Source organism: Cyrtonyx montezumae, unplaced genomic scaffold (genome assembly GCF_038088225.1).
Source record: "Cyrtonyx montezumae isolate F1298 unplaced genomic scaffold, pur_monq_1.0 scaffold_23, whole genome shotgun sequence".
NCBI lineage: Eukaryota > Metazoa > Chordata > Aves > Galliformes > Odontophoridae > Cyrtonyx > Cyrtonyx montezumae.
The window spans coordinates 7,843,617-7,860,879 of NW_027071970.1; the positions used below are offsets into that span (position 1 = coordinate 7,843,617).

At 51.0% G+C, this 17,263-nt stretch overlaps 1 protein-coding gene across 1 annotated transcript in view; it reads right to left on the reverse strand.

Annotated features, from left to right (window-relative positions):
• Positions 1–8,653: 8,653 nt before the first annotated feature.
• Positions 8,654–17,263, reverse strand: part of MMP17 (matrix metallopeptidase 17) — a 39,098-nt gene continuing 30,488 nt past the window's right edge. Inside the window, exons 5-10 of the mRNA XM_065739121.1 lie at positions 17,025–17,201; positions 16,793–16,892; positions 14,901–14,983; positions 11,871–12,023; positions 10,263–10,520; positions 8,654–9,589 (exon numbers count right to left, since the gene is read on the reverse strand). Coding sequence (XP_065595193.1) covers positions 9,267–9,589; positions 10,263–10,520; positions 11,871–12,023; positions 14,901–14,983; positions 16,793–16,892; positions 17,025–17,201 — 1,094 coding nt within the window. The 3' untranslated portion in view covers positions 8,654–9,266. The remainder of the gene's footprint in view (positions 9,590–10,262; positions 10,521–11,870; positions 12,024–14,900; positions 14,984–16,792; positions 16,893–17,024; positions 17,202–17,263) is intronic.

Sequence of the window (17,263 nt, forward strand, 5' to 3'; positions counted from 1 at the left end):
GAGGCATCAGCAGTCCCTGAAAGTCAGCGGGGCAATGAGGATGAGCTGCAGCCCACAGAACAACCCGTGTCAAACCAACCTCGTTTGATTAGAGAAATTCTTTGTGGTTGGATTCAGTTAGATAAACATGCCCTGCAGCAAATGATGTCACTTTAACAAGGTAAGTATACTCTCATTGAGTCATAAATGATCTGTTGTTGCACGACAAATCAGATGCCCTCCCTGTGATAATTTTGCCAGATCTCTCGTGGCACAGAAGAGGCACATGTCTGTCTGCATCACGCAGGAAACGCCTCAGCTCTCTGTTGGCACAGCTTTGCCCACGTAAAGGCATCACTATGCAGAGCAGCAGTGAATTCCTTAACATCCCTGCCAGTAGCAGGGGTCAGCAGGTCCTAAGCAGCACACGCACTCCAGGTTTGGGCTGGCCCTTTGCTGCTCTTCTTTAGCAAAGCCCTTGCCAGGTCTTCAGCTTTTAGCTTATCAACACTAGGCTATTTTGATAGTAGGAATGAAGAACCACTGGGCTGCTGAAATACCTTCCTGATCACCTCTGTCCGGGAACAAGATGTGAGAAGTTTCAGGGAAACATAAATAACGAGAATGTTCCAGGTTCTCAGTGTGCCATGATGAAAGGCAGTGTTACTCCTGTTTTGTAACTGCACATAGTGACTAGCTATGCACTGCTGACTTATATAACATCTGCCCTTTTTTTGTTGTTGTTCAAGAGACCAAGGCCTTTCCCACATTTACACATTAACTCCATCGAAGCACAGTACCCCTTATCACCCAGCTCATTGTAGCAGGTTTGCAGTGTACAGGTGTTTTCCAGGAAGTTCCCAATGGTGCTCCCAGGGCTGGCTGCAGGAGCAGTTATCAATCAGCCACTTCCAACCAGATGATAGATGCATAACCCCTGTGAAGGGTTTGTGTCATGTTAAAAACAGAAAGCTGTTTGGCTTTGGGAAAGTTCTCTCCCTGCACTCTTGTCTTTGACCTCAACCCACTGCCAGTGCAGGAGCCCCAGAAACACGAGGGATTTAACTTCTACCTCCTCCTCAACTGTCAGCAAGCAGCAGGGTCAGGCCATGCTGATACACTGAGCTCCAGCATTTCTAATGTGAACCCTATAGAATCGATCCACTGTGCTTGGAATATTTACATTTTCCTGTGTACATTTCTTGCAGCCCTGCTAAGCATGCTACTCTGCCAGGACAGTGCTTCACGGAGATGCCTCAGCAGTGACCTCAGGAAGAAGCAGGGAGCTCAAGGAGCTGCCCAAACAAATCCTTTTTGGAAGTGCAGACAGCTGCTGAAACAAACAGTGCTGCTCGTCTCTTCTGTGTGCAATACATGCAACTGAAAAGCAAGCCAGAAAAAGCCTCATCTCTGACAGTAGGCTTTTCCTGAAGCTCTTGAGGTTTTGAGTAGTTTTTCAGTTAGCTGAAGTACAGATGACTTAATTTTATTCCATAATACATGGAAATAAGGGGAGTGCTGCACACTAAAATGAAACTTCCAAAATGACATCTTCCAAAGTGCAGCTCAAAGATAAGGTAATTATAAAAGGTAGTTAAGACTGAAGAGTCAGTCCTTTACATTTCAGGGTGAATGAATTCCTGATAATAATTTCCGAGTCAAAAAAATGAATTGAGGGGCTAATGGAAAAATCCCAAATTAACTGGAGAAGGCAATCAGAGTTTGTCAAGGAAAGGAGGTTACCCAGCACAGACTGCAGCAAGGGAGGGCTGGCAGTGCTGCAGTGCTCTGGGCATAACAGAGCATCCAAAGCCCTGCAGAGAAAGAAGAATGTAAAAAGGTAGAATTCACACACAAGAGCATAGGGAGATGCCCAGGCCAACCAGACAGAGCCCAAGCCTTACCCCAGACTGCATCACTTGCACAAGAATTTGCAAAAACTGTCTGCATGCAAAGAAGCAAACCCACTCCAAAACAACCAAGAACAAAAGTGGAAAGACTCAAAGCTTGTTTTACAACCCAAGCACCATCAGCACGTCACTAAGAAAGGATCTCACTAAGAAAGGATCCAGGCAGGGGACCAGGGCAGAAGCATCCACCATCTGAATTACAGCATCCTGCTCCTGAACCAACCCAGGGAGGCAACGCGGGCTTTCCTGGGACACTTCAAACTCTGGATCCAGCAGGATGGCATGTGAACTCCCTGGCACTGTGTATGCCCATCCCTTCTTTATCCCCTCAGCTTTGAAGGGGCATGACAGCAGTGCAGCTCTGTTGCTGAGCTGACACTGTCCTTTCACTGCCCTGTTTCAGTACTGGCTATGGCTAGGAACACAGCAGCTTCCCTGGGACCAAGCAACAGAGATCCGAAGTTCATTATATAATTACTTTGCAAACATCTCATCCATATAATAGCTCCCCTCACAGAAAAACTCAGCCCTCCACATGGCTTTTGAGCTTGAGGCTTTCCAACGAAAGGCAGTTAGTGCTGATGCTTTTTCCCCTCTCTTCTCCAGGAGTTCTGAGGCATTCATGTGACAGCTAGCAGTCCAGGCAGCAGGGCAGAAACCAGTAGCAGAGCTCCAGCATTAGTGGTGACAACACCGTGCTGCAGGAAGCCGTGCACAAAGAGCACACATTCTTCATTCAACACAGGGACTCAGGGAAAGTCTGAAGGCTTTTTTTGTTGTTTTGAAGGTCAGATTTCAATCACTCTCGGGCATTTTCCTCAGCTTAGAACTCAGCTGTTAACTGTAGGTGGTTCATCTCAGGCTGGCTCTGGCTTCACAGCCCTGCTGACGGAAATCCCGCACCACCAGGCTCAGCAGCAGTTGGCACTTATTGCCTGAATGGAAAGAGCAACAACTGAGCACAAATATTTGAGCTCCCCTTTGTTCCTGGCAGGGCTCTTGCAGCATACACAAGAGCAGATTGCATTTGTTTTGGCTGGGATGGAAGAAGCAACGCAGAGAGCTTGGGTACAAGCTGAATGCATCACGCAACAGAGGCAGATGTTGTCCCTGCTGTATCCATGTGTGCAGGGCTGGAATGAATGGCTTTATCAGCCAGGGTGAGCTGCTTCCTGGGGCCTTATCAGGCTGCAGGTCAAGGATGGGTGTTTATCGGGACGAGCAGATTCAGCAGTAAATCCTCTGCCTGTGGGTGTGCACAACTGAACCAGCTACCAGAAGCCCCCAGCTGCTGTAAACATTTGGGCAGTTAAATGCAGACCTATCTCAAAGCTGCTCCAGCTTGGCTACCAGCGTAAAGCACCAGCCAAACAGCAGCACCTTCAGAACAAGAGCATTTTCCTGCCCTTATTTCAGAGCACAGCTGTGGAGGGCTCAGTGACCCCAGCTACATGACCCATTTCTCTCTGCTTTTACATCTGTCTGCATTCCTGATAGCAAGAGGAAAGAAGCAAAGGACGAAGCCCAGCAGTATCGTTGCCATTTCACCCATAGATGGGCTCACCCAGATGCTGCAGCACTGGGCACAGCAACCCAAAGCATCCATTTCCAGAAGTTCAGTGGGAAGATGGATCATCATCAATACTGAACGACTCCACAGCATTTATCAGAGCACTCCACGCTCCTCTATGCTGAGTTCAAGTGAGGCCAGGGCCAGCCAGGAACAGCAGGGTGCTTTCCCTTTGCTATCAGCAGCACAGTTACACCCTAACAGCTTAGCACACACCTGCAGAGCCCAGCCCAGCCCAAACAAGGCCAGAGATAGCGTGCACATGAGCACACACACAGCAAGGACAGGCAGGCAGGTGGCCACGTGGCTCTCAGAGTCTGCTGGCAGGTGTTTGTTTGCTCACCCTGGTAACGTGGAAAGGCAAGCAGGAAGCAGACTTGAATTAAAATTGAAAGCTGTAATTGCATAGAGGAGCATGGCAGGAGCACAGACCCTAACACCTACAGCAGCACCGGAGGCAAGGAGGCCTGACCCAGGCACAAGCAGGATGGGCACAGCCATCAGATCACTGCATGCAGAAGAGCATTTCACCCTGATGATGAGATGCTGCTCAGCAGAAGCCCAGTGGCAGAGCAGCAATGGGGCCATCACCCTTCCCCACAGACAGCCCAGTGTGGGTCAGGGTGCAGCTGATGGATGAGCCACTACAGCAACAGCACGCACAGACCATGTTTTTCCATTGCATCACCACTACCTTGCTTGACCCAAAGGTTAGGAATAGCAGTCCTCTGGGCTGCCAGAGCAAAGCTATTTTGGGGCAGGCTCTGGGCTGACTCCCTGCGCAGGGCAGCTCCAAGGCAGGCCCAGCAACAGCCCCAGGAGCAGGGCCAGGGCATTGAGGCATGGCTTCACTGCTGCAGCACGAGGCATGCTGAGTGCTCTGCACGTGCTCCATTCGGCAGGATTAGCACAGCCTTGCAGAGCACTGCCCACCTGAGCATGGCTTTTGCTTAAAGAGGGCTGAGCTCATCTGTTTATCCCAGTGGTGCACTTAATGAAAGCCTTCCAGAGCCGTGGGAGCTGAAGGAGCCATGTTCCTGACAAGCACAGCACAACCACTGCCAGGCACTGGAAGTGCTCTGACCCCAGGAGGAAAAACATCCGCACAGCTCTGAGGGGCAGGGCAGGGCAAACAGGGATTCCCCTATGTGCATGGGACCTCGGGAGAAGGAGCAAGACGAGCATCCAGATTCACTGCTAAACTGCTCTACCCTGCTTCAGCTTCTGCACACCCCTTTCCAATGCAGCCTGGGAAAGCAGCTGCTGCCCACATCTGGACAGAGGTTTGAAAGCTGCACCACAAACATCTGTAAAATCTCATGGCATGGGCTGGGCTCATTCCCTGAGCAGGCTCTGAAGGAGAGGCAGGGCTTTATGGCAGCGGATAGGGAAAAAGGGCAGACGGACACAGCAGTGGAAAAAGGGACAGTTAAAGCAGAGAATTGCTGTAAAACATCTTTACTTTTGTGAGCTCAGAAAAACAGAGCAGTTACAAGCTTCGGTTGAGCATAACGATAACATTTCAGAGAAGTTCAAGCAGAGCAATGCAAGTAAGTGGGGGGAAAGGCTTCCACTGCTGCTGTGGAAATCCATCACCGGAGCTCTGTTGGAAGGCAGGGTTTTGTGGAGCCACCACAGCTCCACACAAGCCCTCCCAAGCCATAGCTAGCTCATCACTTGGCAGCTTCAGGAACAAGCAAAACCATTCTACAGCTCTGCCCCACACTGATGCACCAATGGGAATGTGGGCAGTACGTAGCCCATCAACTCAGAGCAGGAAGGCAAGTACCCCAGAGCAGAGGAGCTGCAGGATGCAAAAAACTGTCACACAACTACTAAAGAACAGTGGCCATGTACCACCCAACACCATGGTTTCTTGTTCCCCAGCCCAAAGCAGATTCAAAGAAGCCATCAGCTTCTCCAAAATCCTAGAGGAGGAGGGAATATTGTCACCAAGTGGCCCCTTAAAAAGCTCCCTGTTCTGCAGGCAAAGCATGCCAGGCCCTTCCTGGCTTGGCTCTCTCAACATTACAGCTGAGCTGGTGAGCTAAATAGGGCATTTCCACCCTTTGAAACTCAACATACAAACAGACTTCTGCAGCTATAACTGGTGTTCCCACCTCCAAACCTCTTTTTAACACACCAAGTAACCGATCCCAAGTGAAACCACAAACTTTCCAGCCACATCACACGTGGGCCAGGGTTAGCTCATCAGATGCAGGGTGGGAAGGCCTCTCCCAGGATGCACATTTCCTCACCTGAAACCCAAAGAGAAGTCACCACAAACTAAGCAGCACAACCCATAAATCTTGCTGCAGTTCCTTGCAGAGCTTGTGAAGTCCCATTCCCACTGCAACAAAGCAGCCCCAGTACAGATGCAGTGCCAAGAGCTGCTCAGAGCTGGCTGATCTGATCACTGCTCCAGCAACAGCCAGGTCAGGTCTGGGGTTCGTGTTTCAGCTGTTAAGGGTGTGCAGCCAAGCTCAAAGTAAAGAAACAACAGAAAACTGAACCCAAATCCCTCCTGCATCAGTGAGAAACAACCCCACCAGAGCTGGCAGCATAACACCAAGTTCAGGTTTTCACTTCTGACAGGACAATAAATCTTATCAGAGGTTTTGGAATTTTACTTTATTTCCACCTGAAGACCAGAAAATTGTGTGGAGGAAGAGAGCTGAGCTGGGAGCTCTTGCAGTAACCTCATAGATCCTGGCCTCACAGTACCAGCTTGTACAGTACTGCTGAAGACTCTGCTTCCCAGCTAAGAGCCCCAGCACATGCTTACAGAAATCCCCCACATACCATCCAGCTTTAATAGTCTCTCCTATTCTTAGCACAAGATTGTCTTCTCACAGCCTGTCACTCTGCCCTGTGCTCTCTGTTTTTGGCTGTCCTACGTTCCTCCCTGCCCTGTTCCAGCCCACAGGGACAAGCCAACTGCCCCACCTAAAAAAGACAGCAAAAAGCAAGTAAGTGATCCACAGCACCAGAGCTTACCAGGAACTGCTGGAACATAGAGAGCCAGGATGAGCCCCTTGCACAAGGCATCCCCCAGGCTCACTGCTGAGTTCAGCCTGATCCCACACCACATGCACCTGGCAGAGGAAATGGAAAAAACAAGGTGGTGGGGCTGGAGGCAGCACTGGGATTCGTCCTCTCCCAGATAGTCACCTGAGAAGCAAAAACTGTCTCTAAAAGCTATAGCAAAGCAGGAAAATGCAAAGGGCATGTACCCACTTGCCCAAAAAGGACATTAATCTCCACCTGAGCTATGGGGCTGAGCCCCAGCACCTTCTCTTCTACCCACAACTGTACAAGGGCAATTACTGATTAAACCTGGGGAAGACAGCTTTCATCCTTAATCAATCAGAATGACTAATTTTAGCAAAACCTTCTGGGATAAGGGCTGAGTGCTCCCTTCCCTGAGGCTGTGGGAGGCAGCAACCCATGTTACACACACACCTGATGTGTGATTTGAACCAGAGAGTACAGAGGAAACCTCCTCACAGCCTTATTGTGTTTCTCAAGCTGTTAAACACCACGTCGTGTTCGAGATGAATTGTTCTTAATGTTATTATTTTTATTTTTTTTTTAATCCAGGCATTGCTATAGCTTTGGCTTTTGAAAACTGCTTCTGTCCACTTCACTTTTCCCTCTTTTTACCCCTTTCCTTTGCTTTTATTTTCTTTCTTTTTCTTTTCGCTTTCCTTTCTTCGGGCAGTGTCGGGGCTCTGCTGCCCTCCCGCGGCCGCCCGGGGCCGTCCCGGGGACAGACACACGGACGGAGCGCTGGCAGCCTGAGCAGCCCCTCCCTGCTGCTCGGCCCTCCTCCCCGGCTCGGTTTTGAATCAAAACCACCGTGGTTTTCCCCCACGAAGTGCTCTGACCCCGTCCGCGTGTCCGCGGGTTTGGCCTTTGTCCCTCTGCATCCGCTGGTGCAGCCCTGCCCTCCACCGGCACCAGAGGGATGCCCCGGCTCAGCCAAAACCCTCGGCTCCTTCCCCAGCCACTGCTGAGGGCTCTTGGTACAATGGTGTCTTTGTGCTGTGGACATCTGTTACCAATGCCCCAGCTCTCCGGCGATGACCCTCGGGCAGCACCGACCCCACTGGCCCTGTACAGAACCAGCGGCCTCCCAGGGAGACTCTCTGGCTGCCATTTCCATCCCAGGGAGTGTGATCATCCCACATCTGCAGCCAGGGCTCACTGTGCAGTCCGGCAGCACAGCAGGCATCCCAATTGGCTTTTGTCCCATTGTGTTGGGTACCAGCAGCATCACGAGCGTGCTGCAAGATAGCAGCGTGCACTGGAGGCTCAGCAGGACACCTCCAATATCAACAGTGACCAAGAGGGGACAAAGGTGGGCCTGGTGTGAGTGTCACCTAGCATGGTTATGTGCTCTGTAGTTGGCAAAGCGACTGTGCACCACTTGGGGTGCATTTCAACCACGTTATACTCAGAATCCAAGGATACATTCAATCAGATATTTGCTTGGCAGAGAACCCTGCCCTCAGCTTGAGCAGCACATAGGCGTGCTGGGACAGCTCATCCTTCAGCATGCAGCCACCAAGTGCCCTGTCCATTCAGCCATGAGTCACAATAATATTTTGTACTCATGTTCTCCAGGGTAACATTAAAAGCCACTGAAACGCTATTTATTATCTGCAGCTGGAGTCAGGAGGCAACTGTGTGCTCCTTCTGCACTGACAGATGAGTCCAAAGGGACCTCTGAAAAAGCCTGATCCAGAACTGCATCGGACACTGAGAGGATGCCTCCATCTAAGCAGGTAGAGATGCACCAGTGCAGCAAGGGCTATCCCAGGAGGTCACTGTGGCTGAGACCATGCCAAGGACCATCCTAATGCAGCTCCTAACCTTGTGTCTGTCGCTCCAAATGTGTGGCTGAGGCACTAGGAGGAGCTTAAGGCTGACTCTATGCATTTTTCCCAGAGCCCATCCTCTATGGTGCATCCAGCTGTGACAGCACCACAGATGAATTCCATCCATCTCAGTCCCTCCCAAAACGTAAAACAGCGTGAGGCAAGAAGCTCCAAGAGCAGATGAGATCCAGTGCAGGGATGAGGCTGTTGGGGTGACGTCATGGTATCCTGTTTGTAAGGCTGTGCCCAAGCCTGAGCAGCCAGCACCTTACTGAAGGTGGCAGGCTTGATCCAGCAGAGGACTGGGAGCTCTGTGTGTAGGCAGCCATGGTTTATTAGAGAAATTGTTAAACTCAAAAGACTTGGATACAAAGATAAGCTGCATTGCCTTCTGGAAGGCAAAGCTATTCCTGACCTGTAGAATGGATACAGGTTGCCCAGACATCAGTTACCATGGCAGATTGGACAATAATCACCTTGCAGTTAATCTTCGTGGTGTCAGAGTTTCTTTCTACATCCAATGGGATGTGTACGTTGTGGCAGCACAACCCGCCCTGCCACCGTCCTGCTGCCACCACTGCCCCCACTCAACCACAGCAGCTCCTCCCTCCCAGTGCAGTGTTTGGCATCCAGAGCTACACATCTCTATGGAGCAGTTCTAAATGCAACATGAGGCTGCTCTCATCCTCAGCTGGATGGGGGAATACGAAGGTGCAGAACTCAAAATCTGTTATTAGACCTTTAACTAAAATTAGAAAGGAAAAAATAAAAATAAAACAAATCCAGCAGTGTTCACTTCTCATGGAGAATTCAAAACCTTCACCAGCATGTTCCTAGGAATGTTTTTCTGCTTGCAACACTCAGCGCCGCGGGATCGCATCCACCCGCGGTCCTGGAGCACCACCGTCCTCTCTGGGGGGTGAGGTGTCATAGAGCCACACACAGCAGTGCTGCAGCCCACAGCAGTGTGAGGCTGGTGGGCAGTCTGAGCTCGGGGCAGGCCCGCAGCGGCTCGGAGGCCGAGCTGCAGGAGCACACCTCGTAGCTGTTGTCTGAGCGGCTCTGGTCGTGCTGCCCCGGCTTGGAGCGTGCCCCAACCCTGCTGCTGCCCGCTGCCTCCGGGGCGTCCGCCTGCATGTCGCTGCACACCAGCCAGTCCCTGGCGATGGACTGGGGGTAGCCAGGCTCGGCCTCCAGCTCGCTGTCCAGCACTCGCCAGTACTCCTTGCCCCTGAAGAAGTAGCTTGCACCTGGGAAAAGAGACCAAAATGCAGAGGGAAGATGAGTGGGGACGAGCAGTGTACCAGGAGCAGGCAAGCAGTGCTTCCACCCCAGGTAGCTGTGGTACCACTGCTTTCAGGTGGTGTTTGACACTTGGAAATATCCCTCCCCATGCCTGCTCTAGTGACAGCTGCTACACTGCTAGGTCACAGGCAAATACATCCTGCAAGCACCACGACATTGTGAGCAAATGGCTGCTTTGAGACATCTCCCATGATGAGCATGTTGTGCTCTTTGCAGTGGGAAGAAGCCACTGAGAAACTCATCCCCAAAAAACAAGCGGGGAGGATTTCCTGTCCCAGTACTGTTTCGCCCACATTTTCATATATATGGCTAAAAATCCAACGTCATGCTCAGTGAAGCACAAACCAGCAGATATCAGGAGCCAAGTCACCACACAACATCAGCAGCCGTGTTCTGCTAATGAAACCCAATTATGTGGCACCCAGGCGCTTTTGCTCCGTGCCTGAACAGACAGTGTCACTCAGTGAGCAGGGCGAGCTGTGGCTCGGAGCCTGCCTCTTTTTTTCTTCTCTGCAGCTTTTGGATGGGAAGTTTCAGCTTACCGCTGTCCTGCACTTGGGGCTGTATCCCAAAGCAGTGCTTTTTTCCTCACTTTTTGGAGCCAGCCCACAGACTCACCGTCTGACCACCTCATAGCATCATCTAAAGGGCTCGGTATTCCCTTCCATGGTATGCTCTCTGAGGGGTACCCGGCGTCCATCCTCCGCTCGTGGTCGTCATAGCTCCAGCAGAGGTTGTCCTTAAAGAAATAAGTCTTGTCATTGTGGGCCCAGGAGAAGGCGGCGTCGATCCCTCCTGGTGGCAGCCCGAAGTCCGAGATGGGCCGCGGGTATCCTTCCTCCACGTTGTTGTCCTTGAACACCCAGTACCTGTCCCCTGAGGAAAGGAGAGAAGCGTGGAGAATGATCACATCAGTTTCGCAGCCCTGGATGGCATTCCCTGCGATGAGCCAGCACTTCATTACATATTGCCATGACAACCCTCTGCAGGGTTCTTGGCACCAGAGGATGGGGTCGGAGGGGAGCAACCCTCTGGGACAGCTGCTGGGCTGGTGCTGAGCTGCCCAGCTGGGGGTCCCTGCGGTCACAGAATGGGCCCACATCCCTCCTCTCCCACTCTGCATCCTGCCGTGGGGACAGGCACTGTCAGCATCTGATGCAGCACCCTGGGAGACACCCAGTCTGCTTTAAAGGCCAGGCTTTCTCCTTCATTTTCTAGAAAACATGAAGAAGCACTTAAACACAGGGCCACATATCAGCAGCAGAGACTCGAAAGCCGGGGTAATTTGTGTGCTTTGGTTTGTGTCCAGGGATCGATGAAATGATGCTGGAGAGTGAGAATGAGGCAGTGTTTTATGGCTGGAGAGTAAACCTCTCATTCCATCATAGTGGTCACGATGAGGAGCAGCACCAGGGGCTGCATGGGAGGGCAGGGGAGGACAGAGATGGGCAGGGGAAGGCAGGGGTCCCATGGGTTCCCAGATTCCCCCAAAGAAATGCTCCCTTGTACACCAAGTTGGTGTAAGATCCACTACTGAGCCCAGTGCCTACAGCCTGGCTCTGGTGATTCAGCACTTCTGAAATCAGTAAATCACCCCTGCTCGCAGCCCAGAAAATGAAATTTCCAACACTGCTGACTCCACAGCTGCTACCTGCCCACTGGGCCCTGCAGTGGCACAGGAGGAGATGTGTTGGGGCAGTGGCACCATGTGGCTTCAGCCATCGCTGTGGCACACCTGGGATGCTCAAAGGATGATGGTTTGGGACCCAAGAGCTAATCTCTCTCCTCCAGCTCTGGCAGGAGAAATTGGATATATATATATATATATATATATATATTTTTTTTTTTTTTAAAGGGAGGATTATATCATTTGAGGTAAGGAAACTAAAGTAGCAGAAATACAGTTAGCAAAATCAAGCTCGTCAGGTTCTCATTCTTGTCCCCTCTGTGACTCCTTTGTAAAAAGACAAAAGGCAGACTCCGTGAGGTGTGAGCAGGGGGTGTTTTATCCTTCCATTTCACTCCCAGAAAGCATAGATTTCCATTAGATTTGGCAGGAGTGCAATTTCCCCCACGTCCTTCAGGACACTCTGCCTTCCTTCCCTTGGTGCCTCCTGCCCCCAGTGTGGGCAACACCTGGGCCTGAGCTGGGAGGAGGTGGGCACTGGGATCTCTGCAGGAGCAGAGCCATGCTGTAAGGGGGCACACGCTGTCACTTACTCTCACCTTTGAAGAACACAATCTTGTGGTCGCTGGTCCTCTCATAGACGGCGTCCACGCTGTCCAGGTTGAGGGGCAAGCCCCTCCAGAACCGGTGGATCTGGGCCGGCTGGAGGGAGACCAAGTGCTTATTGCGGGTCAATCTCCAGAAGTACTTGCCTGGAGGGACAGAGGGCATTACTGACCCACCCAGCACCGTGCAGGACAGGCTGGCACCTCACCATGCATCAGCAGAGGGAAGCGAAGCGTGCGAGATGGGAGCTGGGGGGTCTCCAGCAGCAGCTGCCAGCATTTTCTCTTCTTGGCAGCTATTAGTAGAAAGCCCCTTTTTGGAGAATGGAAACAACCCCCCGGGCACTGTGCTGCCTGGGACTCAGCCTGGCTTTCCATAGGGTGCCTATGGTCCTTTCTTCCCCTGGAGCTCCACACACTGAGATCCTGACTGAAGCAAGATGTCTGAGAGTGAACCCTCAACTCTGCCTCGTGTTTGTTATCGCCCATTAGAAATGACTGTGTGTTATTTACATCTACTCTTGCATAGGTTCCCAAGGGAAACGAGTAACAGAAACCAGAGATGTGCCTTCAGATTGGTATTCAGCGCGTTCAGCGCTTTCTCCGGAGCTGGCAGATTGTGACACTGCCTTTCAAAATTTTATGGAAATTGGATCCCGGCCTAATAATGCAGGAGGCAAAACTCTAACACTTAAACATCTGCAGAGGGGGGCTTTTATTATAATTATAAGGATTTATATCATATTCTTGTTCTTCTGCTCCAGTTTGCGTATTTGCTCTATCTGACTGAGACCTACAAATGAATAATACATGCAGACGTGGTAGGAACTGCCCTAATTATAGATTCCTTTTAAGAACATTAAAAAGAAGAGTATTCAAATTTGGTGGCCATTGTACATCTATGGACATGCTTGTAATTAGATAAAGATGATTTCCGCATCTCCAATTAGGGAGATGCTAGACAAAGATCGATTTTCACTTTTTTTTGAAAAAGAAATCCATGTCAACTAATTCCTCCCCTGGTAGGTACACGTCTGAGCTGCTGAGAGCTGGGTGCTCACTGGCACAACAAGGGGAAGCTCAAGTGCTTCTGACTTTATTACCCTGCCCCAGCAGTGGGTTCAGCAGGGTGCAGCTGCAGCCAGCGAGATGCACATCCACCCTCAGGGGCAGCCGTGCTCTGGGCTCTTGGCTATTTCTGTTGAGGACTATCAGGAGAAAAAGATGAGACAGTTAGCACTTGAGCTAGCAATGGATTCCTCATATGATGGCCCCACTCTGCCCATGCTTGTGCCTTGTCACAGCCAAGCCTGCTTACCCGAGTTGCTTGGACAATACCAGCCAAAGCCAGGCACGGGGGAACGACTGCCATCCGCATGCAGAAATACAATAAAGGAGAAACTCCCAAACCCCATGTTTGTTTAAAGAGCTTGATTTAAAACCACCCTCCAAGCTGGCAAACTGAGTAGGATTAAAGCCAAGTGCGAACTCCTGCCATCCCGAGTGTCTCGTTTTACATGGATGATGGGCTGAGGCAATTGCTTTCTTTAATATGAGGTGATTTTGATTCCAGCTGCGTACCACGCTCTCAGTACTTCAGATGCCTCTGGCAAGATAGCTGCCTGCAAACACACGCACAGGCCAAAGTTGTTCCAAAACTTCAGGAATTTGCAGTCAGGCACTGAAATCAAAGCAAACAGCATTGCAGCAGCGTGGGGAAGCCACCACTGTCTTCAGTAGGGTAAGTCCTGGGCAGTTCGGGTTGCTGTGTCTGATGGCACTCAGCGGTGCTTCTCTCCAGCCAGGGGATCTGCTGTGCCAGCTCGGAAAAAAATGTCCATCAGTGGAGGGAGCTCATCCCTGGGGCTCATCACAGTCCTGCCCAAGAGCTGATGTCCCTGCTCCCTGCAGTGCTGCTGGGTGCTGACTGCAGGCTGAGCCCTTGGCTGCTGCTTGCCAGGGCAATGTGCAGCTGGCACGTGCTGACGCCCCACTCTTCCAATTTGCATTTTGGCCCGCAATAAATATATCCAAAAATAGATGCCAAGATGGGTTTCTCTTTAGTTTTCTTTTCCTTTCCTTTTCTTTTTTTTTTTTTTTTAATTCCCTCTGCAAACAGATATCCATTTATCCTGCACACGAGTTCTTGCCTCTCATTTTCTCATCTTCTCCGTGGCTGCCTGGAGCCGGCTTCTATACAAATACTGCAGGGGAACAGTGTCTGTTTTGTGCTCCCTCAGACAATACCAAATTCTCTGGAGCTCTGAGGGGTTACACTCAGCTGGATGCTGCTCCCCATCTCTTGGGGAGATGCTTCTGCATCCCCGCTGGGTGCCTCTGGGGTCACCGAGCAGTGGCTGGGAATGGAAAGCACTGCCCACTGGGCTCTTTTCCATCAAGATGAGAAAAAAAGCCCATGGAGGCCAGCACAGATAGGCTCTGTGCAGCTGAGGAGCACCGATGGGATCCTTGTTGACAGCCGGGAACCCCGGGGACACACTGCTAGCAAGTGTTTGCTAACGTGGAACCAGATGGCTCCGTAATTGTGCACGTGTTTTCTTTGAGCGATGCACAGCAAGTGGCATCAAGCAAGATGAAGTGTGGGAGGAAAGGAAAATTGAAGGCATCCGAGAGAAAAGTGAGAGAGTTCTTGTTGCTCTGGCATCCTTAGTTCAACCCATATCTTGGATCTGATGGTGCATACTGTGGGGATGTGGTGCAGATTGGGCAGCTTCCTTCTGCCAAGAGGTGAGATTTGCACAGACATTGAAATGTGCTCATCAGACATCCTTGGCCTTAGCAGGCTGATTGTTTCAGATCTTCTATTTGATCCAAAAGAATTCAGCAGCATGTGAGCCACCTTCCTGGGTTTGCAGGCTCCACAGGACCCACAGCACTCAACTCAAATCTGCAAACTCAGAGTCAGCTTATCCTGATTTCATGCCCTGGACTTTCCAGTACCACCTCCACAGTGTCACATGAATGTCACCACAGTGCCATAGGCATGCTGGGGCAGTCACTTACCTTTGAAGAAGAAAGCCTCTCCCCTGATCTGGGCCACAGCATCAAAGTGAGTGTTGCATCTGTTGGGTACGTCCCGCCGCAGCCTGCACAGAGATGGCCAGGTGGGTGAGCAGGGGCTGTGTCCTCGGCCCTGTCCTGGAGACCCCCTCCCCACCAGCCATGTGCATGGGGATTTCTGAGGTAAACCTGGACACCCATCAGCCCGCAGCTGGTTTTGTGGAACATGCATTCCCTGGGCCACTGGTGAGCTGGTGCAGGGATGCACTCTTCATCCTCTAGCTCTACAAAACTGGTAGGGGCAGAGGTGGTCCCACTCCTTGGTGGCACAGCACCAGCTGTCCCCATGCAGGACACATGAAGGGTAGGAGCCACACAGCACATCACTGCAGCAGCTGGGGCTCAGAAACTCAGAGCCACATAGCAGAGACCAAACAGAAGGATGCAGAGGTGAGAAGATGCCACATGATATATGGGGAAAGCCACCTGTCAAGTGGCAGGCTTAGATGCTGAGCTGCCTTTAACAAGGTGGGTGGGAAAGGCACGGAGTATGAAGGACCTAAGAGCTACAGAGCCCATGTGAGGAATGATGATTGATAGAGAACAAGGAGAGGATGCTGAGAACACGCAGAGAAGAGCTGCTGCGGGTGACAGGGAAGCATAAATCTAATTTGCTGATAGATCTGTGCTGCTAGCACCAGCTTAGGCACAAAGTGCCAGATGTGGCGGTGAACTCCATTCACCCTCACAGTCACATGTGGGGCAGGAGGAGGAGGTTGCTGTGAACATGTTCCCAGTTCGACCTCCAGCTGCTGCCACGAGAACACAGCTCCTACAGCAGTGGGGACCACAGTGCCATGGCACCACACCAAGCAGGACCAGGTGGGGTGAAGAAGGTGCTGAGAAAGGAAAAAGTAACTTCAGGGGTGTTTCCTCAGGATTAGATTCTTCCACATCCCTGTCACTGTGGGGATATTCCACTGTTGATTCTCTCACTGCTGTTATCAGGAAGGGAACTGGGACACAGGGACATGAAGTGACCTCCTCAGGGTCACAGTGTGGATGGGCAGATCAGGGGGTGAAGGTGACTGGCTCCATCTCTGCTGCTTTCCCTTGGGCACTCCCAGTACCCAGCCAGAATGCACGTGACCATGAACTCCTGCTTTTTGTTTAGCGTCCCTTCCCCTTTTAACCATCCTGCTGCTCTGCTAGTAATACAGTTTGGTAACTCCAACACTTATTAATGAGCTAGATCTGGAGCTTCCCTTAATAAGGACACTCTGGCTGCTTAATGACACACTCAGTGTTAGCAGTCCCTTGCCAACTCAAACCTGCACTGGAGTCAGGCTATCGGACCACTTGCTTCAATATTCACCCCCACAGGTACATTAGGGAGCCATTCACTGTGGAAAGATTTAGGTAAGTGATGCAGACACAAATCAGGATACTGCTGAAGAAGTCTGATTAACATTTCAGCAAGGGTGAGTTCACCTAAGGGTGACGGGGACAAATTTCCATTAACGTAAGTAAAATTTCAAGACTTAAGGAAATGCAAAGTGTTCCAAGATAAAGCAGAATTTCCAGACATGCCTTGAATTACAAGAATTACCTAAAGGATTAACAGCAATCATCATTTGCTGGTGCTCTTAACCACTTCAGCTGTGGGCTGGCTGGCCAGCCTCCACACACAGCTTAAAAAATCCAGCAGTGACTTGGAAGTGTCTGGGAGACGTAAGGAAGAAGGGACACTCTGTGTGAGTGTGTTTATCAGATGACAAGAGGTCCAGGGGGGGGATACCATAGACAAGATCCTGCTGACTAAAAGTGGGGCTTTACTGTTACATGTCATTCACAAGAACATCAGCAACAGCTGGAAAGGAATGACCTCGACTTACGGGATGGTGGAGCGGTTCTCGGGCAGCTCTGGAAGGAGAGGGTGGTCCTCAGTTTTGCTCCCTTCAGGCTTGGCTGTGGGGGACACAGATTCTCTCACTCCTGTGTGGAAAGACAAAAAAGCAGTAGAGGGACACAAATCCTTCCCACAGGCCCACTCACCCCAAAATAAAGCTCTTCCACTGTGCCCTGGGGCAGAAACACAGCATGGCTGGGCAAGGAACAAGGACTTACCATAGAGCTGCCAGATTCGGACTTTATCCTCATAAGGCAGGTCGTACTTCAGAGGGTCTCCCACTGGACCTTGGTAGTAGGGCCTCATGATGGACTCTATGGCTGAGATGTGGGTCAAACCAATGGCATGGCCAAACTCGTGGACAGCAACAGCAAATAGGTCCATCCCATGGGCATCTGGAAATACATAGTTGAAATCGATCTCATTATATGGTGGATAAACTAGAAAACAATGTTTT